Source organism: Gavia stellata, chromosome 5 (genome assembly GCF_030936135.1).
Source record: "Gavia stellata isolate bGavSte3 chromosome 5, bGavSte3.hap2, whole genome shotgun sequence".
Lineage (NCBI taxonomy): Eukaryota > Metazoa > Chordata > Aves > Gaviiformes > Gaviidae > Gavia > Gavia stellata.
In genome coordinates, this window is record NC_082598.1 from 13,658,775 (window position 1) to 13,686,560 (window position 27,786).

The 27,786-nt window shown below is 39.3% G+C and overlaps 2 protein-coding genes across 3 annotated transcripts in view; both read left to right on the top strand.

Annotated features, from left to right (window-relative positions):
• Positions 1-27,786, top strand: part of PPP2R2C (protein phosphatase 2 regulatory subunit Bgamma) — a 145,508-nt gene that overhangs the window by 47,084 nt on the left and 70,638 nt on the right. The window lies entirely within an intron of this gene.
• Positions 16,428-16,994, top strand: LOC132317019 (dnaJ homolog subfamily C member 15-like). The gene is given in 1 exon segment (XM_059817422.1): positions 16,428-16,994. A coding segment is annotated over 1 exon segment (471 nt). The 3' UTR covers positions 16,899-16,994.

Consider the following 27,786-nt stretch of genomic DNA (forward strand, 5'->3'; position numbering starts at 1 on the left):
GGTCTCTGATGGAAGAGTTTCCTGGGACCATAAATTCCCTGTGAGACTGCATGAGTTTGAGGGTCAAAAGACCTTAAGAACTTTGTGGCCATTTCTTGTCAGATCAAAAAAAAAAAAAACAAAACAAAAATACTACCCCTTAGTTCATTATTTCATTAATTGAAAATCAGGCTACTATTTTCAGGAACCCAACATGAGGCTCTTCCCCTCATTTTAATTGCAAAAAAGTGTTTGGATTTTCATAGGTGTGGGTGGCTTATAGCACTCCTTAATGCCAGTAAAAGCTCAGAAATTATGCTTATACAGATCAAGTAAATTAATTGGATACTGTGGAGTTATGTACTTAACTCAGATTTCTTTGGTTTAAAAATTAGCCCTAATATTAAAAGCAGTTTAGGTAGCTGTGCTGCGGGCATTGTATCTGGTCTTTTTGACTTCATGTTACTTCGTAGCATCTTTTGAATGCCTCTTAAATGATGCACAAAGAAGAACAGAGCTGACTTTTCTCCTGGCCTATAAAGCCAAACTCAGTGAGGGTCCTTATTATGCAGTTAAATAGAGTCTCCAGAGTACAAGCCACCCCAAACATGGTGGAGAAGAGACAGGACCGTAATTCTTCACTGTCCAGTGTGCTGAAGACCTAGAACAGATGGGAACATCTACTTCAAAGCAAAGACTTCATAGCTTCAGTTTCCTAGGAGAGATTTATGCTTTCCTCAAACACAAGAACTCCGTGGTGGGGTGACCTTGGCTGGCTGCCAGGTGCCCAGCAAGCTGCTCTCTCACTCCTCCTCAGCAGGACAAGGGAAGAGAACAAGGTGAAAGGATAAGGAGAGGAACATCACTCATTACTGTCACAGGCAAAACAGTCACCACTTGAGAAAGATTAATTTATTGCTAATTAAAAATACAGTAGGTTAGTGACAAAACCCCCAAAACTAAAATCACCTTCCCCTCATCCCCTTTCTTCCCAGACTCAACTTCACTCTTTCCTTCCTAACTTTTCTGCCACCTCCTTCCACGCCTGAGCAGCACAGGGGGATGGGGAATGAGGGTTATGGTCAATCTATAACACTTCATCTCTGCTGCTCCTTCTCCTCATGCTCTTCCCCTGCTCCAGCATGGGGTCCCACTCAGGGGAGACAGTCCTTCACGAACTTCTCCAACGTGGGTCCTTCTCATGGGCTGCAGTTCTTCACAAACTGCTGCATTATGGATCCTTTCCATAGGATACAGTCTATCAGGAACATAGTTCCCCAGTGTGGGTCCTCCACAGGCCACAGTTCTTGCCAGAAAACCTGCTCCTGTGTGAGCTCCTCTCCACAGGCCACAGCTCCTGCGAGGAGCCTGCTCCAGTGTGGGCTCTCCATTGGCTGCAGTTTTCTTCAGGGCATCTCCACCTGCTCTGATATGGGGTCCTCCAAGGGCTGCAGGTGGCTATCTGCTCCACCGTGGACCTCCATGGGCTGCAGGTGGATATCTGCTCCACCGTGGACCTCCATGGGCTGCAGGGGCACAGCCTGCCTCACCATGGTCTTCTCCATGGGCTGCAAGGGAATTTCTGCTCTGGTGCCTGGAGCACCTCCTCCCCCTCCTCCTTCGCTGACCTTGGGGTCTGCAGGGCTGTTTCTCTCATGTTTTCTTACTCCTTTCTCACAGCTGCAGCTGCACAGCTTTTTTACCCTTTCTTAAATACGTTATCACAGAAGTGCCACCAGCATCACTCATGGCCAGCGGTGGATCCATCTATGCTGCTTCAAATGTGTTCCTTATAGACCTGATGCAATTCTTAGAGGGTATGTCATTAAGTGATTGCCTTTATTATCAATATCTTGGCTACTTTGATGTGTTCCTAAAAGTAGTCACTAACTTGGGCAATGTAGAGTTAAGTATATTTGGAGATGTTTCTTTAGAAACTTTTAATCCTTTTAATTATGGAGTGATATGATTATTAATCAAAACTGAAGATCAAGTGTTATTATTGTTCCGCTTCCGTGACTTGATTTTTCAATATTTAATCCTGTTTGTTTTGGCAAAGAGTCTGCAGTGTCTAGATATATACGCAGAGTCAATATCATAGCACACATTTTCCCTTGTTCCCTGTACTGTACTTCAATAAGAACCTGAAGATTTGCTGCTGTCCAAAAGGCATTACGGGGAAGAGACTGTGGAGGGGTAAAGCAACTTTTGTGGTTCCGTTGCGTTGTTGATACTACGCCAGATCTGCTTTTGGCCTGGTGTTTTCACTTGTAGATCTTGTTCAAGTAAAAAATCCTTCCTGCATGTTAGCAAGGCTGCGAGCCAGTTGCTATGGTATTCAGCTTTTTTTTTTTTTTTTTTTAACCAGTCAGCTTGCTTTTGTGATGATTCAGCCCTGAATAAGAAATCGGTCACACGGGCTAGAGGTGTAATCAAAAGAGCAACTATTGTTGGCTTGAAAATCTATAGAGGTTGGGAGAATAGCAGAATTTGAGTTTCAAGAAAATATTTCTCACAGCCTGTGTTTATGGTGTATATTCTGATGTGTAACTAAATGCTAGTGATAGTGGTAATGGCAGTAGTCCTTTTTTAGGATGATGATAAAAATTGAATCACTGGGCTAATTTATCTATGTTGTTTTATCACCCCAAAAGCATCAGTAATTTCCAGATAAAAATTATCAGGTATTTTTATTCTGTGGCCATTTTTGATTGTTTTTCGTTGTGTGAGGGACAACAAAAAAAGCTTCTATAAATACATTAACAGCAAAAAGAGGGCCAAGGAGGATCTCCATCCTCTACTGGATGCGGCGGGGAACATTGTCACGAAGGATGAGGAAAAGGCTGAGGTACTTAATGCCTTCTTTGCCTCAGTCTTTAACAGCCACACCGGGTATCCTCAGGGTATCCGTCCCCCTGAGCTGGATGACAGGGATGGAGGGCAAAATAGGCTCCCCATGATCCAGGAGGAAGCAGTTAACGACCTGCTATGCCACCTGGAGACTCATAAGTCTATGGGGCCTGATGGCATCCACCCAAGGGTGCTGAGGGAGCTGGCGGAGGAGCTTGCCAAGCCGCTCTCCATCATTTATCAACAGTCCTGGTCAACGGGGGAGGTCCCGGATGACTGGAGGCTTGCCAACGTGACGCCCATCTACAAGAAGGGTCGGAAGGAGGATCCGGGGAACTACAGGCCTGTCAGCCTGACCTCGGTGCCGGGGAAGGTTATGGAGAGGCTCATCTTGAGGGCGCTCACGGGACACGTGCAGGTTACCCAAGGGATCAGGCCCAGCCAGCACGGGTTCATGAAAGGCAGGTCCTGCTTGACCAACCTGATCTCCTTCTATGACCAGGTGACCCGCCTAGTGGATGAGGGAAAGGCTGTTGATGTTGTCTACCTGGACTTCAGCAAAGCCTTTGACACTGTTCCCCACAGTATTCTCCTAGAGAAGCTGGCGGCCCGTGGTTTAGACAGGTACACTCTTCGCTGGGTAAAAAACTGGCTGGATGGCCGAGCCCAGAGGGTTGTGGTGAATGGGGTGAAATCCAGCTGGCGGCCGGTCACAAGCGGAGTCCCCCAGGGCTCGGTTTTGGGACCGGTCTTGTTTAATGTCTTCATTGATGATCTGGATGAGGGGATAGAGTGCTCCCTCAGCAAGTTTGCAGACGACACCAAGTTGGGAGGGAGTGTTGATCTGCTTGAGGGTAGGAAGGCTCTGCAGAGGGATCTGGACAGGCTGGATCGATGGGCCCAGGCCAACCGGATGAAGTTCAATAAGGCCAAGTGCCGGGTTCTACACTTCGGCCACAACAACCCCAGGCAACGCTACAGGCTTGGGGACGAGTGGCTGGAAAGTTCCCCCGCAGAAAAGGACCTGGGGGTGTTGATCGACAGCCGGCTGAATATGAGCCAACAGTGTGCCCAGGTGGCCAAGAAGGCCAACGGCATCCTGGTCTGTATCAGAAATGGTGTGGCCAGCAGGAGCAGGGAGGTGATCATGCCTCTGTACTCGGCTCTGGTGAGGCCGCACCTCGAATACTGTGTTCAGTTTTGGGCCCCTCACTACAAGAAGGACATTGAGGTGCTGGAGCGTGTCCAGAGAAGGGCGACGAAGCTGGTGAGGGGTCTGGAGCACAAGTCTTATGAGGAGCGGCTGAGGGAGCTGGGGTTGTTTAGCCTGGAGAAGAGGAGGCTGAGGGGAGACCTTATCGCTCTCTACAACTACCTGAAAGGGGGTTGCAGAGAGGTGGGTGTTGGTCTCTTCTCCCAAGTGACTAGTGACAGGACTAGAGGAAATGGCCTCAAGTTGCGACAGGGGAGGTTCAGGCTAGACATTAGGAAAAAGTTCTTCACTGAGAGAGTGGTGAAACACTGGAATAGGCTGCCCAGGGAGGTGGTAGAGTCACCCTCCCTGGAGGTCTTCAAGGAGCGTGTGGATGTGGCATTGTGGGATGTAGCTTGATGGACATGGTGCTGTGTGGTGTTGGGTGGGTTGTGGCTTGTTATTGTTATTGTGTGGCGTGGGTTTTGTGGTGTTTTTTTTTTTGTTTGTTTGTTTTTTTTTTTTTTCCCCCCCCAGGTTGGACTCGATGATCTTACAGGTCTTTTCCAACCGTACTGATTCTGTGATTCTGTGATTCTGTTACTAAATGGTAGTATGTTTCTGACAGGGTATTATTTGCTGGTGGAATGTTACCATACTCTGCCACTTGTCTTCTCAATTTTGATGTTGCTGTTTGGCTAATCAGAAAATTCTGGAAGACTGCTAGATAATGTGGAAGGATTTTAAAGTCATAATGGTGCTGATATGTAGCTGCAGTGATCCAAGGATAAAAGAAAGACAAGGTAGTTAGAGAGAGGTATATTCTGATAGATGAACTATCCAAAAAGAGAGGACGGACTTTTGTGGGTCTTCTGCAGGTTTTAAGAAGCTCTTGTCTGCTTGAAGGCAAGGTTGTTCTCTTACCCACCCAGTCTGCAACTGTATCTGCAGGACAAATAAAAGATACTGCTTCTTTTATACAAAACAACTTCTTTCTGAAGTCATGGCTATACCACAAATAAAACTTACAAATTTCAATGTAGACATTACTAGAAGTCATGCTTGTAAAGGACAGTGCTACATGCTAAAAGGCCATCCCAATCTAGACAGCGCACCTGATAATGATAAGTATGTAAAAACACATGTTTGAATTTGGAAATAACTAGACAAAAAAGTAAAGATTGTCTCTAGGAATGCTTTTTGTCTGTGTGCTCTGTACAACACAGTGGCACAATCCTTTCCCAGTGGATAGCAGGATCTCCTGAAGAAGGCTTTGCTTATTGCTCCCAGAAGGTCACGAGAGCTGTCATTTTCTTTCGCAGAGCCTTATGTGGTACTCCTTCTTTTTTTGTATGCAGGTAATAATGTCTCACTGTGGAATAAAATGCTGGCAGTGAATAATGGTATCTCTGTTCTCACTGAGTATGAACAAAACCACCTCCTAGTTATCAAGGGTTTGACTAAGAATAGTAACTCAATGATGAAGTTGAATCTTGGAGAGCCTTTAAATGATGCTGGTAGAGACCATGAACTTTTCCACCTCTGTAATAGCTCCGTTTCAGTGTTTGAGTTCCTCATTGTCACTGGACATCCAGGTAAACCTCAGCACGCTGTGTACATGCCACCAGAATAGTAAAGCAGTCAGCAGTGATGCTCAGAAAGTACGGGTTTCTAAGCATGTGGTACATGACTTTGCAAGAGGTCAAGAGGAAGATGTGCATCAGCTCATCAAACAGATGAGCTATCCAAGATAGTACCAAAAAAAAAAAAAAAAAAAGAAGCAGGGCAAAAAAGACTTGTCACAGCAAACTAAGAGGAAGAGTAAAACTCTTCCTTGTTTATAGTTAGTAAGTCTTAATTTATTGCACTGGGATTCCTGCATCCTAGTAAGTGCAATGTGGAGTGCTCCCCATTGACTGTTTAGCTAAACAGGCTGAAGTCTTTTTAGGTCAATTATTAATTTCTATTTATGTCAAATCTATGCTTTAAGCACATAATTTCCCACGTTTTTCAGTGAAATGAAAAGCGTAAAAAAATCTGGATGGATCAAGAGATGTTTTTAGAGTTTATGGTTTTGGATGGCCAAATTTAATATATGTGGTGTTTCACATGTGTCATTTGCCACTGGATGTCTGAGTACATAAAAAACATACATCCAGAGATACAGTTTTGAAGCATGTCCTCTTTTTACAAATGCAATTTTAATGGTGCAGTTCACTTACGTTTTATCTTCTGATGTTTTCAGATGGGCTTTTATTGTTAGATGAGCTTTTTATTGTCTATTAGTCATCTTTAACTTATTTTAAAGAACTGTATACTAAGTTACAAGATATGTATGAATGACCAGCAGTCATTAAGGTATTATAGTCATTAGAGTATGGCAGATAGTTTTGCTCTATAATAAATGTGGGATATTTTATATTGATTCTTATCTTCTTCTAAAAATAAATTTGTAAATACAAGAGGGAGAGCAAAGAATGAGGGTTGTTCTTCTTGGACTTAGCTTTTTGGTGGCTCGTGTAGAGGGCACTTATGAAAAGCAATGCTAATTTGTAACCATTGCAGATACTAAAAATACTGTGGAAATCATCCTGAAGGCGATTATGAAATCGAAATGCTCATGAGCACATTGCCAGTATTAAAGTAACAATTAATGTCTTTGGTCCAGGTTTTCACTCGATGACAGGGATATAGTGATTTTATTAAGGGATGACGGTTTGAAATGTAAAAGTGGAAAACCTCAACAAATGGCTCCTAGTGAAATGACAGAAATATGACTTGTCAGAGTTCTCGTATATTTGTATGCTGCAAATAAATGCTTAGGTGAGGTCTTCCAGTAGTGGAATAGATGATCTGGAGATAAATTAATTTATTCTTTATTCAAGCACCACAGTCATTGATCATATAATTTAAAAAGTGTTGATCATCTAAAATTCTTAAGCCAGGAAGTAGACAAGAATATTCAAGCTCTTGAAAGTATTTTCTGCAGTGGCCCTTCCATTTTAATACTTTTGCAAGAACATCTACACAAGATATTAATTTTAGTAGCTTTGGGGGTCACATCTAGTACATGTATATTCCTATATGACATCAATTAGAAATTGCCCTTGGCTAATAATTGCCCATGTTTACTTAGCACCCAGCTCGTAAGATAAGTCATAAAGGATGGGATTTCATTTAGTAGAGCTCTGCCTTTTTAAGGAAAGTGCAATGTAAGAGATGGGAAGTATATTTAAATTTGGTTACACAAAAATACTCTGTGCACTGATCTGTTATTCAAAGACATGTCTTGCTACATGTCACTTCATTTACCTTTCACATGTTGTATACACATACTGATAGTTCTTCATTGCTTATACTGAATCTTTGCAAGTAGTGATATGCAACAGTCCTCTGCTGGTGTAAGTATCGTAGCTCCACTGCTTCTGGAAATTGTAGTAGAGATATGATGGTCTACATACCCAGAGGACTTGCCCCATTTCCACCAAAAGAATATGGTGGGCTTGATTCAGATTTACCATTTATTAAAAGTACTGCTTTTAATAGTGCAAATATAAGTAGAAAGAAGACTCTCTCATGAGTGTGATGCATGCAGATACACACCTGAGTAACTAACTTAAATGGATTGCTGCTGTCTGGACTAGATTCACATAATGCCAAATGCCTTCATAAAAAGGACTGCACTGATACAGCACTTCATCTTTCTGAATTTCAAAGCTCTGCAAATTTAAATATAAGCATGTGTAAATAAGCATTGAAATCATCGTGGCATGTATAATAGATTTTTTTTTTCTTATTCAGTACTTGGCATATATTTGCTTTCCAGTGTATCTTCTAGAAAAGAAAGGCTTTTGAAGAAAAGCAAAAGATACAAATAAAAATGGAGAACGTATTTCTACATGGATCCATGAGGTCTTTCTCTTTGATGCTATACAGACCTGGGATGAGGCATTGATAGTTTGGGCTGCTCTGCTTTGAATACCAATATTAATATAAAATGGGTTCCTTAACTTCCTCTCCTTATGTTCTGATGACAGAAAAATAGTTTATTTCTCTGTAATAGAGCATTTTATTTGTATGCTTGTGTGATTTTTATTTTTTTTTTCCTTATCACTTTTTCATTTTTCATTAGGAAGATCCTACCTTTAAAAGAGAAAGAGCATCTGTTCTCTAGATCCTGTAGACTGATTTTCTGGGCTCCATTTTAAATTTTATTGACTGAAGTGGTTAATGCTTCTTAAAACCCTGCTTCAACAAGCATTCTGTTGAACTGTTGTTGATGGAGGGTAAACTGATTAATCTGAGTTGAATCCCTTCAACAGCTGTACAATGGTTTTCACACTAAGGAATTTTCAAGGTACATAATTATTTCAATGACTTAGATCAGCACTCAAATATCAGCATCTCCCTGATAATTCTAAAAATAGTGCCTACTTTTTTGGGGTTAGGAGTATGAGAGAGGAACCTCTTGAGTCTCAGCTAATTACTCTGATGGAAGTGAATATAGGAGCTAGAAATATCTGGGCTGCAGCTTGTGACTTACACTCTTGCAAGTCTGGGAATGTCCACCCACAAAGTATTGATCTGTTATTGAAAGTGATTGGGAGAACAAGGTTGCTTGCTTGCTTACAGGGTCAACAGTTTTGTTCCTGCTTGAAAAATTATCCTTAGATGAGGAAAGTTTTCACCATTTTTTTGTCTTGAATTTCTTTGTTTTTTAGGGAAAGCTATAAGGAAGCTTGTGCGCAAGGCGACTCTGGTGGCATCTAGAATCCTCAGATTTCCTTGACTGAATCCATCTGGGTTTAGCCCTAAATATAGTAGACAAGCTGCACTGCTTGCACTGATAAATTATATCTTCCAAATGATAGACCAAGGTACAGTCATGTATACTAACCGTTTTTGATCTCATTTGACTCTTGATTCTGTTGCTTTTGGGGTAGTTGTGACAGTATGGTTTGTCCCCATTGTTATGGCGTATCTTTTCATCAGTACTCTCAAAAAAAAATTAATTGAAAGAGACTTCTGGCCTGGCTCTGGCATTTGATGTTGCCAGCTCCTTACGAGTCTGCAGCTTGGTGGGAAACTTAGCCTTTCCTGAGATGTACAAACTTGCCTTCACTGGCAGGTAGACAGTGGGACTGTTGGCAGCACAACTTTATTTGGTTTTACTACCTGTGGAAAAGAAAAAAGTGAAAACCTAAAACAAAACTCCACTTTGTTTTTAACATATATTTTCATTTTACTTTGTATGCTCAGCAATCATAAAATGAAAATAGACTATGTTCTAACAAAGCATATATTTTTACTATAAAATAATAGCTGTGTCATCAAAAGAAAAAACAGATCAGTAAAGTTCTATTCTAAATGATAGTTAATAATTAGGTTTCTTTATATCTGCTTTGGTATCTCAGCTAGCTGTTGGAATGAGCAAGCAATCTCAGTGCCAACTGGCCTGCTTTCTGAGGTCAGAACTTCTCTTTGCTTTTGTTTTAGATGGGAAAAAATCTTCTGTCTCCTACCTCTGTCTTTTCTGAACTATAGGGGAGATAACTTTAATAACATAGAATGTTACCAGTTTCAAGATGTTTTTGGAGTGTTGGTGTTGGTTCATGTTTTAAAAGACTTTGGTATCCTATAGAATATATTGCTCTGCTTGGATCGTCCATGACATCTAAAAATTAAAACTGACTAAGCATTTTTTTAAACTGTCTTATCTGAGCATGACATTGACTGAATAGTAATTCAATTGCACAGAGGCTATTAAAATTTTATTGTAAAAATTGTAAAAATTGTTTAGATACTGAGTTGGAAGACTTCAGAGCTGTCTTTTCTTTTGGCCAAAGATAGGGGCGAATGCTTGCTGCCTGTGTCTTCTTGGTTCCTTCATGCTACATGTTGGGCTGCAGCTGTTCGCTGCCTCCACCTTCAAATGTTGAGCTTTGTCCTTATTTTGGTGTTATGGCCAGATACAAAACCTTCCAGTGGCTTCTCCCTAGTGCACAAAGTGCTTGGGAGAGCATCTGGGGTCTGGAATGGATGGCTGCAAGCTCAGATTGGCTGGCACATTTGGCTCCTTGTGAATGTCCAGGTCTTGCTAAGGGAGATCCTATACCAACCATAGTCTAAATCATCAGCTGACCACAATAAAGAAGTCTGTAGGTCACACACAATTTGCGAGTTGCATACGGCTTTGCAGTTGCTACATAGCATCTGTTTTCTGTTGTCTGGCAAAAGAATGAATGTCACTGTGTTCAGCCTTGCAGAGTTGCAGATGGTTCTCCTTTTGAATAGAATTCTTTTACTTGCTGAAAGGTTAATGAAAGGTTCCCATAACTCTCTTGTTTAATTAGTAAAATACAGGAAATATTTGAAGAATATGTCTATCGTTTCAATTGACAGCAACAGGTCACACCTTTGCACACAGATAATTGGTAATTTTCTGTGTGTATCATTAGTGGAAGAGGAAGATGAGCACATTTTTGTTCACGGGGTTGTGATACTGGTCTGTGATGACATCACTGGTCTGTGATGACATTCAGCTGGCCTGTAGTGGTCTGTGTCAAATGCTTCCCTTTCCTGTCCACCGCCAGTGTTTTGTGATAAGTCTTTATATCTATTAAATATCTACCTATTCAGCATTTGGCAGGGCAAAGCATTTGGGTGAGGTAAATTAATTTTCTTTGTTCTAGGAAATTCTGATGTTATTTAATGGTGGGTTTAGGTTATAAAGTATCATGCCCCTCTCTTTATTTACAGTCTTTAGGAAAATTCTGACTGCCAACAAAATAATTTCTGAACAGAAAAGGCCTTGAGAGAGGTTCCGTCTACAAGAGAAACAGCGGACACCATAGTGGAAATATCTGGGATCTGTCAAAGAAAATTAAAGTTAACCATATGCTTTGGCGTAAGGCTCTGGAGTTGAATGCCTGCTGTGGGAGTGCTGGATGTGGACAGGCTATCCTTCAGCCCCTGATAAAGGATTGAAGAGAGGATGGCTCTGGCTCTCCTTAACCACACATTGCAGCAAGACTAGGGGTTGCAGCATGACAGATTTCTGTTAGTATAGATAGTGCTATAACAGGAGTAAAATGCTGAAGATAATTTTAAAACCCAGCTAATAAATGAAAGGGATTTAATAGTCATTAATTACAGAATTTAGAAATATCTGAGACCCAGGGACATTTTTAATGTTAAATGAAAAACATTTTTAATGAAGTCAAGTACCCAAAAGTCAGGAAAAGTTGGAAATTTGCTCATGTTGTCTTTTGTCAGCTGCTTTTGTATTCAGCTGTATAATCACAAGCTAATTTTACTTTAGCTTAGTAGTCACTCAATGAATTAATTAAATGTCTAGAAAGGTATCCTGAAAAATAGTCATGGCAAATTATTTTCTTCTGCTTTCTGAGAGCTTGACCCAAAAGTTTTCCCTTTATTTTAAAGATCTTCTTATATAACTAAACATTTTTAATAAAACTCAAGATGCTCCAGCTAGATACTAGCTTGAGTTAGAGCATGATGATGTACAGATCATCTTATTAGCTCCAACTCTTCAGCACAAAGGGCTGAGGATGAATACCATTGGAAGCAAGTAGGAGAGGATGCAGATTTGAAGTGTTCAGTGGAAGAAATCTCTAAGTTGTTTTTGGAGAGGACTGGTTGTGCTAATGTAATAAGTACGCACTAAGACAAAGAGACCTTACAATGTAAGGAGAGAAAAGTTAATTTGGATTTTCAATTATTAAAACGGATTCTATGGAGAAAAAGCAGTTATTAATATAGTAATGGATTTAATACAGAAGATAAATCTGACACATTTAGAAAGAGCAATCCATGTAGTCAGAGGTCTCCACAACCAATGGGCCTAATAGATTTGCTGCATTGATGAAATGGTGCAAAGTGGGAAACATGGTGGGAGATAAGGCAGAAAAACAGGAATAAGCAGATCTTGAAATCTCATTGAAATTCATGGCAAGAGCATGAATTTGACACAACGGAGGGTTTCCAAATGAGGCTTTAGTTCCCCACACCAACGGGCAGGCCATACGACTGTTGTTACTCTGCCCTGTTCTATACGAGTGAATATAATACAGCGTTGCATGGTGTTTGCTTTTGTAGTGGTTCATTTTATCTCACTGCATTCCCATCTAAAACTGCAACAAACATGGTTAGCAGCTGAAGTGATGGTTCTTCAGCAGCAGCACACTGATACGAACTTCTGTGTATGCTCAGCACTGTAATGTCATTGAACACTTGCTCGCTGTGCTGCTATTTAATGCTGCTCTAGCCGCTTCTGACAAGTTGATGTACTGGCACATCAGGATCCTATATTGGTACATCATAGGGAGACAGGATGATCGGTAACTGTGTTCCCTCACAGAGCAATGGTTATAAATACACTTCAGCAGAAGATGACTTCTTAGCCTTCTCTTCTTGCTCTTTCAAAAGATATTTTCTCTCTGTATTACGGAGATGGCGCTAACGCGAGCAGTCTCATACTGCATAATCAAAGATTCCAAAAATGTGATGTGCTGTCATGTGTCTGATTATGCAGTGCTATGGTTTTTTGCCATTAAAATGTACAAGTTTAATAAATAATGAACTTACATTTCTGGCAACTTCCACACTTATGCACTGTTACTTTGTTATAAAAGTTAAAACTGAAATACTTGGAATTCCCTTGGGAAGATAGATAATTCTGACTTTTGAAGAAAACATAGGAAAGCTTATATCCAATACTAGTATTAGTTATTTCATTTTAGTATTTTCTTCTTTTCTGTTTGGGTTTTATTTCTTCATCTATTTGTGTAATGATGCCATCAGCGAGTTCACATTGGGGCAGCAATTCATGAAGATGAGTTTAAATATTAGCTTCAAAAAAAGTCATCTGCCACTTAGCAGATGGGAGAAGTCATGATTAAAGAGTTAATGACTAGGTAGCACATTTGCTTTTCAAAGTTCTAAGTACTGTGTGAGCAAAAATTAAAAAGTGGCAATCACTTTCAATAGGTGATGTTGTACCCTTATCTTAGTATATTTAGAAATCTAAACAGCTAAGCTGATTTCTGTCTTCGGAAGTTGTGTAGAGTCTTTGCTTGTTCTTGTGTAGCATGTAGTCTGGATATATTTCAGCTCAGACTAAAATCTGAAAAAGTAAGCAGCTGAACTTTTTTTATTTAGCAGTTATTTTTAAGACCTCTTATAACTACACTTTGCAACTTTGTTATCTGCTTTTTGCCAGTATAATTTAGATAGCTTGCTTTAATGATCTTAGTCGTTAATATATTGTTGCTCAGTTGCTCTGCAACGGGGACATATTTCTTTTCTGATTAATGCAATGATTTAGCACATGGTCAATAAACATGTATTACAGTAAATATAATGAAATGAACAAACAGCAAAAGTGAAAACAGAACAAAAAAAAAAAAAAACCACCCAGAAGCTCTCCCTCAACCTAAAAATGAGCAAATCTCAGACTGACTCCTCTCCCTTTCCTAAATAAAATCAATGCACGCAGACAAACTGCTGTATCCTTTTACAGTCTAAAAAAGGTCTGATTCTGGAAATGGATGTTCAGCTGTCACTGAGCAGTACTTCCTAATGCTATCTGAATATTCTGCTAAAGGGCGCAAAACCCCACACCCTAAAAGGCCTTAAGGGTTACTGAAGGAGATCTGCATTCTTTCTGTTAAATTTAATTAGGGATTTAGAATATGTTTATCCAGGTTTTACCCATTAAACTTTATGACTGATAAATTTGAAAACAAGCATTCCATCTATAAGGTAACTACTTTTGATACCAGATTGCTAAATGGAAAGGCAGTTATGTCTAAGTCATTAGGATGTGTATGTATGTATGCTTCCCTGTTGTTTCCTAGTGTTTTCACTGAACCCACAACGTAAATAAATGACTGTGTAAGCTCACAATATCTAGTTACATTTTATGTTTAACGTGTGTTTTAAATAATTTTCATGCTGCTTCTGCTGTGGTAAAGGTAAAATTAGGATGTTGTCATGCTACTCAGTAAAAACTAAGGGCCCTAGGGGCACTGGATTACAAATTGGTGGAGTTAATTCACATTGTATCATATAGTAATTAATTACAATGTAAGCCTAAAACCTGTTAAAAAAACCCTTGCCTTTTAATTATAAAGTAACAGAAGGCCCGGGTTAAATAGTGGGTTATTGTTTGCTAAGTCTTTGAGCCATAGGGTAGTCTATGGTGTTGGTGGGTTTTGTTGTTTCGGGGATTCTTTTTTTTCTTCACAAGGACCCTTATTTTTCTGTTTGAGTTAGCACAGTCCCATAACAGCAGTGGCGCCTGTGGAGAACCAGCTGGGGCTCCTTGCAGCATCCCGTACTGATTTGTTTATGATACAGCTTTGGCACCAGTATTGGCTGAAACCACACTGCTCTTAGGACACTCTCATTGAAGTCAAGCTGTTATAACACCTGGTGTCAGCATGTGGAAGAAAAGAAAAAGAAAACAGAAATTGTGGGTGTGGAGAAATTAGAAGGCTATCATTGCACTAAGCATTGTGTCTGCTTGCTGCTTTGTTTCGGCTGCAGTTGCTGCTGAAGGGAAGCTCAATGTGGTTATTGATGTCTCTTGAGTACTACAAATCCTTATCTTTCTTATCTGTTGTTTAATTCTTAATCATTGTAATAAAATATTCAGCTATCTAGTCCATGGAATGATACTTAGCTGATCTGGTTTCCCTACAACAAAAAAACTAAACCAACCCAAAACCTCATATGCAGATACTACAGTTGCATTGCTCACTGAATTTTTTAGCAGGTTGTTCCATTTGTTTCCTGTTGATCTGACCAATAATATATTGGATTTTAAACCAGCTTGCAGAAAACTATTTGATTAACAAATGTGTTCTCTAGGAAAATGAGCGTCATTTTTAATAGCTTGGGAAACTGCTATGTTGTGAAATGCTTTTATCAAAACTTTAATAGGCACGGACCTCTTAAGGAAACAGATATAAGGCAGGGAAAGAAGAGACTGCTGTGGAGACTTAGTTTGATTAAAATGTTTTGGTAAAGAATCCTTAATTATTTTAAAGAAAGCCACTGTGGGGTCTTTTCTCCTGTGCTGATAAGAAACTGTGAAGTTTTCATATTGCATTCAAATGTGTGACGTGAAATGAATTAGTTATTAGCTATATCTCCTTGGGGCATAAGCACTATAAATAGCTTTTCCAAGTCTATTGCTTTATTCTGCTCTGCACTGTATTGTCAAATTGTAGGCTAGTGTAAAAATATCTCCAATCAGTTGCACTCTGAAGCAATGCATATGATACAGATTTGGCCTTTGCAGACCAAGGTTTATTTTTATGGTACGCATGCAAATGGAGGACTCCTTGGTTCACTCACCCCTAATTTTTCGGAGTCCCAGGAAAAACAAAACACCTGTTTCTATCACCAGAGATTGTTGTCAACAACAGCAAGAAGGGGGGATCTAGCTTTAATTATTGAGTAAGATCTATAATACTACCCGTAAGGGTGGAAAAAGGCTTTTTAGTTAGGGCTATGAAAAGCACTTACTGTGAAGCCAGGTATCAGCTATATTTGCTTTATGTTTTGTCATAATAGCAAATACAACTGGGGCCATAAATTAGTTTACAGCTTTGGACTTTGAAAAGGGGTCTGATTATAAACCCAGAAGACCATGGTGTTTTCTGCGGTACATGAACTACGGCATGTCGTTCATCTGGAGATTTGTTTTGCAAGAAATAAGAGAGGCCTCTGTCCTCGCTGTTAACACTTACCCTGCCTTTACACTATGAACCTGATGTGCTGCCCAGGATAGCTCCAGAGAGATTTCCTTTATTTGCAGTTACCAGAATCTGAGGGTGTTAAAATTGCCATGAGCTTAATTCTCTACCTGTTCAGTTCAAAATTCTTATAAATCTAGGAACGAGTAATCCCTATGTATTACTCTTTCACCATTCCAGACAAGATATGAATTTCAGAGTCTTGAGGAAGTGATCACCCTAAGGAATCTACATATTCATGTTGATGTTTATAAAAGCTATAGCTACTTTCTCAATGCTGAACAAGAATGCTTATCACCACGTTTTGACAATTTCCTTGATTTTATTTTTAGGTCTTCCAGGACTATTCATAGTTGTGATAGTGTACAGACTACAGCAGTGAAGGATACTGTGGCAAACTCTGCCACCCAGCCAGGTCCTTGCCATGGCAGCCTGGCTGCTCCTCCTGCCCTTCAAGACTTGTGAACATCTGGTGAAGAGTCTCAGTGTGTAAGGTGGTAGCAGCAGCCCTGCCTTCTCAGCTGGGTAGCAGCAACCTTCATGCAATGTGAAGTACTGTGAGGGGAGTTTGTGAGCCAGTTGTGCAAGGATGATGGGGGAGTGCGAGGAGACATCCCCAAAAAATGAGCTTCTGCCCTGTGGCTTCCAGGATTGGCTCCGCGGCCTCCTCTGAGGGCCTGCGCTATGCCGAGTACGCCAGGATCCCTACGGGCGCCGGCAGGGGCCAAGCCGAGCTGGACCGAGGGCTGGCCAGAACTATGATAGCTGTTGGACTTGGTGTTGCAACTGTTGCATTTGCAGGTCGTTATGCTTTCCACCTTTGGAAACCATTGGAGCAGGCAATTACAGAGACAGCAAAGAGGATTTCAACTTCTAGTCTTTAATCATACTATAAAGGAGGATTTGAACAGAAAATGAGTAGGCGAGAAGCTAGTCTTACTTTAGGTGTAAGTCCATCTGCTGGCGTGGCCAAAATCAGAACAGCCCATAGAAGAATCATGATTTTGAATCATCCTGATAAAGGTGGATCACCTTATTTAGCAACAAAAATAAATGAAGCAAAAGACTTGTTGGAATCCACTGCCAAAAACTGAAATCCAAAGCCTCGGGTCATAAGAAATTCAGCAGATACATTGTGCAACAGCTTTCATATCTACTTGCTCTGCACAGTTTCTTAACACTGCATTGATTGTTGCTATTTATTGTCATAATTAAAATTTTAAGATTATTTAAAAGCAAACTGAAATATTTTACAGTTATGTGAAGTTATGTACAGTTATGCTCCTGCAAGGAGCAGGGAGTTGGACTCGATGATCCTTATGGGTCCCTTCCAACTTGAGATATTCTATGATTGCAAAGTCCTGCATAACGTATCGCTTTTCAGTCCTCTTCGGTGCAGACACAGTTAACAGGTCTATACTGGTTGTCTAATTCTTGGAGAAAACTTGAGAACTTGCCTGTTCTCAAGTACCACATGGCCTGTGGAGGTTTCTAAAAAAAAAAAAAATTGGTGCTGCTTCTGTTTTGAAACACAAGATCCCTGAGTGCTTAAGTATGCAAGTCAGAAGTGCCCTGGCCTAAAGTCACCCAATTCTGACTTAATTCTGGTTGAGGTGAACTCAAAGTCCAGCTGAATCTGTGGAGGGTCCTGAGCTGTAGATGTATTCAGACTTTTAGTGAATTCCCTGAGCTTATGCTGAGCTCTGTGTGGAGCTGCCTTGTGAGCGTACACCTTGTTCAGTAATGCTGTAGAAGAGGGAGAGAAAATGGCAGGAGGAGAGGTGGCCCTTTTCTGTGCACTACCCGTGTTCAGGCAACTTCGTAACTGAGAGAATTTGGTTTCAGACTTAGCCCTGGTTCCAATTTTGCTTTCTACCAGCTGAGAGGCAAATCTGGATTGGGACCTTCGGCATCCCTGTTGTCAACTGAGCCACCACCCTGGGTAGTGATGGACAATCCGCTGATAGGATCTGTGATACCACCACAGCAGGCTCTATACGTATCCTATATCAAATGCTCCCCCAACCATTCAACACTGACTGCACTGTCATTCATCCTGCTCTGTGTCCCTGGTCTCACTGGAGTGTGGCACTTCGTGGCATCACAGTATTTTTTTCTGTATTGGTATCTTGAGGTTCAAAGTACTACCAGGCAGCTGGGACCCAGGGGCTGAGAGTCAGGGAAAGAATAACAAAGGTGAAGGCTGGCCCTTAAGTAATTAGCAGCAGTGTGGGGAGGTAAGCAAGTGAGCTTAGCTACTCCTCTAGTTACATTAATGAGCAACACACTTGTGCATTTGGTTGCATCAATAAAATGGCATAAAACAAAACGCTATACTGCTTTACAGTGGCTGCAAATTTTCTAGTGGAGTGAAAAATAGTAAGTAGAGGTTTAAAATCTATTAACTATTTTCATGTATTATGGCGTATTTTAACTTGCTTGAGTAATCTTGCATGCTGCCTTGGAGGGATATATCATAAACACAATTATTATTATCCTTTATGCTAAAATGACACTGACATTAGTTGAGATTCTCATGTGAACTGAATAGCATAACTCCAGTGAAGGAAAAGGACAGATTTGGTACCTTCTGTTTAAGTTGTCAAGGTTGGCTGAATTCTGAGTTAATTTAAAATCCTGCTTTATGGCCTCTATTACACAGGTTTCTGCCCCCTCCTTGAAATCTCTCTTCTGGAGTGACAGAATGTAACCATAAATGTTGTTGCTCTTTGTTGATTATTTTTTTCTGCTTTATTGTACGTGATTTTGGGTTTGTTCTTTTTAAAGTAACAATCCGTATTGCTTCATAGGCTTGTAGGGAGGTCTTTCTACTTCTTTTTGTTTGTAATGTAAGTCTTCAGCATGGGATGAAAAAAACAGATGATTCAATTTTAAAATGCAAACAGAGTCCTCATTTTCTGTGGCTGGCAAACTTTCCCTTTTATCCCTCAGCCAACTTCTATCCAGTCCACTGGTTCTCCTCCTCTGTGTCATGCTTGCTAACTTTTGCAGATTAATTTTTTTATAAGAGATTCCATTAAAATGGCTTCGGAGATTCACATAAATTATCTCTGCAGCTTTCACTTGCTCTTTGTTGTTGTGAAGAATTTACTAATATTTCTCCAATTCAGCCTGTATTCTCTAAATCAGTACTGAGTGTGTTTCTAATTTGTGCACTGAGTAATTTCAACTTGATTTTTTAATGAAGTAAAATATTAAGTATGCTATGTAAACTTTAATCGTGGGGGAAGGGAAGCAGAGGAAAGTGTGTCAATTTTGCTTTGTCGTTTACACAGCTACTAAATCTTCGTGAGGTAAATTCAGCTGAGCCGTGCCGGCCAGGAGCAGCCCTGGTAGCTCCTGTGCCTTTCTGAGATGCAATGCTTTTTCTTTATTCCCTCACAGTACAGGGGCAGCAGTTTCTGCTGCCCTTCGTTATCAGAAAACTGTGAAAGGAGGCTTTGCTGTTTGTTGCCTCTGGAAGAGGAGAGCAGACAGAGCCTCCCCTTGCACTTCCAGATACCTGCCCTTGAGTGCTAGAGTCTGAGCAGGAATTTATACTGATACAGGAGGAAATGATAAAATGAGTGGTTGTGTTTGGTGCATGTTTTGCTCTTTGAAGTCAGCAGGAAAACACCATTTATTTGCAGTGCCCCAGTGTTTTGCCATAAATGACTAGAGCAGAGAATTCACGTAATCCAGGCTCTAAAGCTGATCAAAACTGCAAGACTGGGAAGTGCAGCCCCTGTGGTACTGGAAAACATGAAGACGCAGGCAAATGGGAGGCCTGCAGGGTGTGTGTAAACAGCCTGCTCAGTCCTGAACTCATAAAAGATTCACTGCTATGGCCTCCGAGATGATGGTTTTTACATTAGAGACAATAAAGATGAGTGTCCTTTACATTTTTAAGACTTGGTGAAAATTATATAGTTTTATGTATTGAAATATTTGTATTGTGCAAAGCTGTGCCTACAAACCTAAGATGTGAGTTAGCCCTCTATTTTGTTCTGCAAAACATAATTTTAATATCTAAAAGTCTTCTATAAGGTAGAGCTTCCTAGATTAGTTTAATATTTGTTTATCTTCTAGTAAAATCTTAGAAAGTTTTTATTGTTGTGAATGAATTGATTCTGTTTTGTTGCAATTTCATTTTAAGGGACTAGGTTTTATGTTTGGGAGAGCTGATCTGGGGCCAAATTCGCCATGTGAGTTTTTATCATCTAAGAACCTTATAATTTGCTTGCAGTTCACTTTTGAGCTGCCAAACTGAACATAAACTGAACTTCTGTTGCTTTTCTAATGTAGCTCAAAAGCATCGTAGTTTATTTAAGGGTTTTCCAACATTTATGATTGGTAGGTAGTGCATGTATAGGTATGAAGGTTAATTAAATCAAGAGGTGAAGTTTGTAGAACAGGGAATGCTTCATTAAGCCCTGTGTGAATTAACATGTACAATCTGTTCACAATACCCCAAGTGCCATTCACCGAGACAGTGTAATTACAGCTTACACACAGTTTCATTAGTTTGTGTTTCTTCTACTGTGGTTGACATGTATGTTGTCTTCACTGAAACCCTGGAATAGAGGAGGGACTGCTCGCTGGTGGGCATCTGAGCATACTGACATTCAGCAAATCATTTTTCCTTTGGGTTCTAAAATGTCTTATCCCAGATGTAATTAAGCTTGTAATTCATCAACTGACATGGGGGGTTTTTTTCTCAAATTTCAGATCTAGCTGAAGACTTGTGAAATGGCTCTTCTTGTACACTATTTTTTTTTTTGCTTTAAACAGATGGGAAACAATAATTATCTTTCCCCACTGCTAGTAGTTCGTTTTTTGTTTGGGTTGTTTTTTATTTAAAGTTCATTCATTTTTATTTCAGGGCAGGATATTATGAAAACCTAAAGACACAGTCTTTAAGACACATCTCTCTTTAATGTAGATGGTGTTGAGGCAACTATAAAATCTAGGTGGCTGTGAAGATATGGGGGCTTCAGTGAAAATTTAACTGTATAGATTCCCAAGAGTTTCTTTTAATAACAACTCCTGCTACCAAGAACTGTGAATACACTTAAATAGACTGAGGTTTTACTACCATTCCAGGCAAATTTGCATCTCTTTTGGTATGCATTTAGATGATTCCCAGAGAAGGATTGTTAAAGCTCCAGTTACGATCTCTGCAAGTCAGAGACTAGATGCATACATAAAAATCCTGGAAAGTCATGTGAACTTACTTAATATTACCCTTGTGATAAGTCCCACGAGCCTATTCAGGTGAGAGAAATTAAAGATGAGGAAGCACTTGAAGGCACAGGTCTGTAGACAGAAAAGCAATATTAATGAGGGTAATAAAGAGACTAGTGAGGAGGAATGAATTATGAGCTTTATTGCGAATCTTGTCTATGCATTATTTCTTTATATTGAAAAAACCTGCATAAATGTTCTTACGTGAAGTTGCTAGACTGATGTAAGAAGAGAATATGGCTGGGATGTAACAGAGGTAGCAGTAAAACCAACCTTCCATTGTCCTCCTGTTGTCCTATTAATATCTTTAAATAGCTTTAAAAGGTTTATGTTTACAACTGCTATACTAAGAGAATACCTGTTACATCCATGCCACGTGGTATCCCAGCTCTGCCAAACAATGGCAGGTGCCAGAGCGGTAGTGATCTTCTGCCATCAGTCCTCTGGCTGTCGTCTGAAAATACTGAAAAGCTTAGGGCCTGCTCCAGAACTGTTTTACGCTTTGTTGTCTACTGAATTTTTTGGTATCTAATGAAGTAATATTAAAATATTTCACAGACACTGCCTGCCTAAATTTTCTTATGCCAGGAATTAGTGTTTTGTTTTGAGATGATGTCCTAAGTTAGTGTCTGTGTTCTTTCAGGTTTTCTATCGATTTGCGTATATCTCCTGATTTTAGTGAGTTCTAGTATTATATAATACATTTAATGTAAGACCATTCCACGGGAAAAGTTAAAAATAAAACGTGTGAAATTATACATGGACTTAAGTTAGATCTTACCAGTATATAAATTATTACACAGACCTAGGCTGATGTAACTTCAAAAACCATTACCTGCCAAAACCATCCTAAATCATCTGACAGTGTTTCAGAATTAGCATGTTTTGGGGCAGAACTTCTAACCTTTGAGCACATAATGAAGAATTATAGGAAAGCAGATGAGGGAATAAGGGACCTAAAATGTCATCCATTTGCACCATGGAAGTCCAGAAATGGGTTTCAGTGCTGCTGCAAAGCACAGACTCCATGGGAGGCAGACTGTGAGGAGGGAAAATTAGCATGACAGCTCTGGTTTTAGGTATGGTGTTTAGTGAATTTATGCGTTGGGAAACTATTGACTATTAGCTTTAGGATGACGCATAGGAGCTTTTAAAAATCGATATAATTTTTAATATTTGGCCCTTGAAGTGAAGGACTACATTGAATTGAGGCTGTCTTTTATTTGGGTCGGCACAACATGCATCACAACTAAGAGCAGTTAGTTGTGTCTCTCAAAATAAAAGGGCTTGTGTTATTTATTCACTTCAGTGCCACAAGAGTGTATGATGCCTTATAGGTGATTAAAATGAACATGCCACCAGAATTTTATAACTGAGACAGTGCACAGCAAGAGGTGACAAAAAAAAGGCAGATAAATACAGGAGGCATGAGGGTTACAGTGGCAAAAGCTCATGAAAATGCTTTCATGTACCAATAAAAGCTTTCAGTTATTCCTCACATAGGTTTCCTCAGTGCATGTTGCCTGTGTGTCTTGCTGGTTATTGGATTTTTGGTTTTGTTACCGTATTCTGCTCATAGACTTTGGTCCTGATATTGTTTCCCTTGAAGTCCCTGAAAGGAACTGCTAGTGAGTTAAACAGCGTTGGATCAATCTCAGTAAGCAAAGACTGTTGGGATGTGGTAATGAAGAAGCTGGCACTTTAAACGTCTTTTAAAAGGAAATGTTTTGTTAGAATGAATAATGAAACACCCTTGTTCATGTCGTAGGTGTAATATTATATACAAAAATAAGGCATGCTTCATCATAACTACCCAAATACAAAGCGGGAAGGTTTGCTGTTCTTCCCCTGGTAGCATCTCACTTACCTCTAAGTGTGTATCATTTGTCCAGAAAAATGTTTATTTTCCACAATGTCGAGATTATTGTTGTGAGGATATGGAATTGTTTTGGGGGTTGTTGTTTTTTAAATACATCTTTCTGTCCCAGTTAGTAAACTTTTGTCATAATTAGTGCTAACTGTGGATGACTGCATAACTGCATACATCTCACTTGAATCCTATTGATCTCCTTGTCTCAGTGATATTTTGTAGTAGATTCCTAAATACTCAGTGTAGAACATTGTTATTATTAGCTTTAAGTATGATGTGTTTTTCATTTAATGAGGCTTTCCTTACCATTGTATCATAAGAAAATTTCGAATTATTACGTTTGCACAAATTGTTGCTTTATCATGTCTTTAATATGCCTCCAGTATTTTGTCTCTTGCTTGTGTCACATCTATTCACTTTTATCCTTCTTCTGTTTCTGCCATATCCTTTTCAGCAGTATTATCATTCCTTGTGATTTACGTATAACGTTTCATTATTCTAAAGAGTTCCCATGAGCTTGATGCGAATTTCAATTTATTTATTAAGTTGACAATTGTTTAGACTAATGTGCTCTGCATTGACAGAACATACTCGCAAATGCATGGGACAAACAGGATACACGTATGTTACGTGCTGTAAAATGTGGGGAGAGTAGCAGACGACTTTGTGTCCGAGTAGCAAATGGCAGAGTTTGCCTTGTAACACATATATTTGTATTTTAAACTTTACATGAACAAGCACCACTGAAGTGGAAGACAACTATTTCCCTGTCTGTGGACATCCCATTATTTTCTGTTAAGTGGATTTGAGGGAGAAATTTCTTAACTATTCAGATATGTAAATATGCAGACAGACAACTCATGACAGCTACAGCAATATCTGACTCTCTTTGAAACACTTTTTTTAAACCTTATTTGTTTGTGTCTTTTATGCCACTTAAAAAAATATATCACTGCTGATTTTGTTGATGGTATATACCTAAGAAGCTCCAATCAATATAAAAAACATTCAGTGTATCAAATGGAAACAGATGTTTAATAAAATGTAATGAAATTTATTCACCTGTTTATGTGAGTGCTGCACATGTTTGATGGGTATAACTATTTATTAAACAGCTTGCCCATGGGTTGCCAAATAGAGGATTAAATTCTAGTAAGTCTGCTTAAGTAGCTCTATGCTCATGAATATGACATGTAGTCTATTTACACCTTTCCAACTGGGTTAAAATGTCAAAAAGATGTATTTTTGTAATATAAGTACCTCAATTCTTTTTGACATTATTTTCTGTAGCTCATTTTATATGCATATCTTTCTTCTATATTATCATCATGATGGTATTAATTTGGATGTGCAAATTAGCTCTTCATGATGTTGTCATGTCAGCATCTGGATTCAAGATGTGCTGTTTCATAAGCATCACATCCTATTGCGTTTCACCAGAGAGTCCCCCTTTCCTAATCTAATTATTCATAAGGAACCTTGGGGATTGTACTAATGGGCATCTGAAGCTATAAAGAGTAATGAAAGCGGTTGTGTTACTGCTATGCAATTAAGTGTATATAGAATACCATTCATATAATTAAATTCAGAATTTTTACCACTCTTTTTCTCCTTTATAGTACATTAATTATTTCTCTGAAGTTAAAAATAATACTAATGGCGTTTAAGAGCTTTTTACGAGAGTTGTAGCATTTATAGTCACAAGTTGATTTTGGCTTTTATTTTTAAAGGCCATCAGCAAATAAGTAGCCAGTTGTATGAAATTATTTTTATGGATTTTTTTCATGTTTTATGTGAAAAGGTGGAGGATGTTTCTGATTGAGGCGGAATTTGAACTGCTGGGAAACTGAGGGGGGGATGTGCTGTGTGTTTCCCATTTAATATTATGTCCGTTGGTTTGATTGGGTGCAATACCCATTATGCTGCTGCTGCTGGTAATGTGTTTCAGCAGTCATTGCAATTTGTAAGTTCAGCATGACCTTTGGTCTGGGTTCAGTTTTCTGTCTTTGTTCATTTGGAATAAGTGTTTTGATGAATGAAGATGAAGTATTTAGATCAACTAGTCAATATATTTTCCACTGATAATTCCATATTAATAAGTGTTGATGGTTACTATCTTTAAGGTCTACTGACAATCTGATTGAAATCAATGGCAGTTTTGCCTCATTTAGTTCAATGGGAGCAAGAATGAGTCTTTAACCAGCAGAAAATTATAAATGCCAATCTCTGTTCATGTGTCATTCAGTATGAACAAGAGTTTTTATGGTGCTGCCAGGCTGAAAAAAATCCTTGCCTTTTTTGATAACAAAGCTGCATTTAGCTGAAGTAATCCCGAGGTAGCCTGTTAGAGGTGTTCCAGCTTTGTTATTCCCAACAATAGGGAATGTGGCCACTCGCTGATTCTACTTAAGTACTGCTCAAAATAGCTTCGGAGACTGCTGTGCTGCTGAATTCTGCTGCAGACATCCTGCATTAACCTAGTTAACTTGAATTTTCTTGTGAAATTCAGACTTTATTTTAATGCTGTGGAGTACGTGATATTAAATGCACTGTGCAGTTCCGTTTTCCAGAACACCAGTGTGACAGCCGTGGTGTTCCATGGCAATGAAGAGGCCAGGGCTTGTGAAAGCATCTTCCATCTTTGATTATGCACAGCTGGTTGGGATCTTGTCCTGTGTTCTGGTCTGACTTCCTTTTCTTAACCATAAAAATCCCACTATAATTTTAAAGTTGCTCATCTGCATAGCAGCCTACTACAAAACTGAGTGGCAGCTTCATAAACCAACTCTTCCAGGCCATCCTCTTAGTTTTCTCCCTAGGTACCCACCAGGAGAAATGAGCTGTGAAGTTTGAGTGAGAGTTTAATAGGTCCAGGTCCTGTCTGACCAAGTGACAGAATGTCAGAGGGGGACTGACAGCTTCTCTCTAATCATAGCTACAAAAGCAAAAAGAGAAGAAAGAGAGGGAAAGTGCACAGAAAGCCTGGTCTCTTGGTTAGATTTCCAGGTTGCTTAGGGTTTTAAAGGTCACAACCAACACCTTAGGTTAGTACCTCCTTAATTACCAGGAGACAACCTTTAGAGCACAGGAATAGCATGCTTTTGGCATTACTCAGCAAGCGTCTGCACTCTCCATGAGTTCGTGCTTGAAAATACTCTTAAAGTACAGCAGTATATTGGTAGGTCATTAAACTTATTAATCTACCCTTACAAAGGCAAGTAAGTTTGGCTTCCAAGAGAGGAAGTTATATTCATCTTACTGTCTGTACGAAATACTTGTGGTGCACGGTCATATCGGTGATCTGCAGAGTCAGGTTAACACTGCCAGATTTTGTACCATGACTAAGGATTCTGATGCATTGACTGGCCAATTTTCTAGACGTTTTCTGCAGCTGACCATTGGTGTTCCCATTTGCTCTTGTATAAAACTCAGAATTGCTTTTGCATACCTTCTAAGCATATTCTCTGAGATAACAGAAATGTCTGAAAATCAGTAAATGAGAAAAGAAAACCTTCCATCCATTCAAATACCCTTTTTTGTTTGATTGGTTGGGTGGGTTTTTTTTTTTTTCATTTTATAGTGGTAAATTTTGTGTTTCTATATTTGTATTTTTGTCTGGTAATTCACATTTTTCCACATTATTTTGGTTTCCTTTGATTACAGCGTAAAATCCTTAATTCTCTGCACTAATGTATTAAATAGCGACCAGTTGAAATAACATTCTCATTGGCTATTGGTTGCTTCCTACTCTCCTTATTACTTTTGCATGTCTGTGTTTTTCTATGTAAATGTGAAAATAATTGTTTAGAACAATTTAGAATAATAAAAGATCTGATTTTATATTCCTGCCTAGTGTGTACATATCTTTACTCATCCAAGTAATCCTGGTCAAGGGACAGTATTTCCGGATATTGACCTAAAAATTTAAACAAAGAAAGCCTCTGCTTGAACATTGCACATGGTTAGTCATTGCTTTGTTAAGCTTGACTTCTAATAATATTCTTTTGTTCTTGCACTTTATATACAAATTATTATTTTAATGATCCTTAGGTTTAATTTTGTGCAAATCAGATATGGGGGGGTTTGCTGCCCATGTCATTGTCAAATCAGTTTCTGTCTCTCCTTTTAAAGCCAATTTCCACACACAAGTTTAAATCCCTTCGACCAAGAATATGTTCATTTACAAAGATTATAATTGATTTTTGGCCCTGTTTTTAATACTTTGCACTGTAAATGACATCCCAGTGGAGAATAATCATCATACAGATGTTTGAAAGCTCCTTCCTGCCGAGTATGGTAATTGAAGTCTATAAAGTGTCATCAGACTGCACATTGTTTCTAATTAGTACAAGGCAGTTTCTCTTAGCTTTCTATAGTTTTACTGGCCTCTTTCCTTCATTATTTTACCAGCTGGCTTGTAAATCTTGTCAGTTACTCAAAAAACAGATGAAAAGCGTGAGATTTTTCTGGGTGGTTCATAATGTCTTGCTTTCCTTTATCAAAAATATCAATTTTTATATGGTTTGATGCTGACTTTCTGAAGCGATCGGTATGCTTTTAGGTCCAACTGGCCAGGTACTACTCTGACATCTTTTGAAAGACTCTTCATCTCATCATCAGGAGAAACATTAATGCAACAATAAATTTCTTTCCTCATAATAGGGCCTTTATGATAATGATTCTCATTTGTCTATTTTCTGACAAAGGAACTCTTTTAGTGACTGCTTGATGGTTGGATGTTTGGCAGACAGTTTCCCAGGGTATACTTGGAACAATCAACAGTGGGATGGAAGTGGGCAGATAAAAGAATTTTTTCTGTTGAAAGGAGCTCAAAAATCTGTGCAAAATCACTGGGAAAAGAAGCTTTG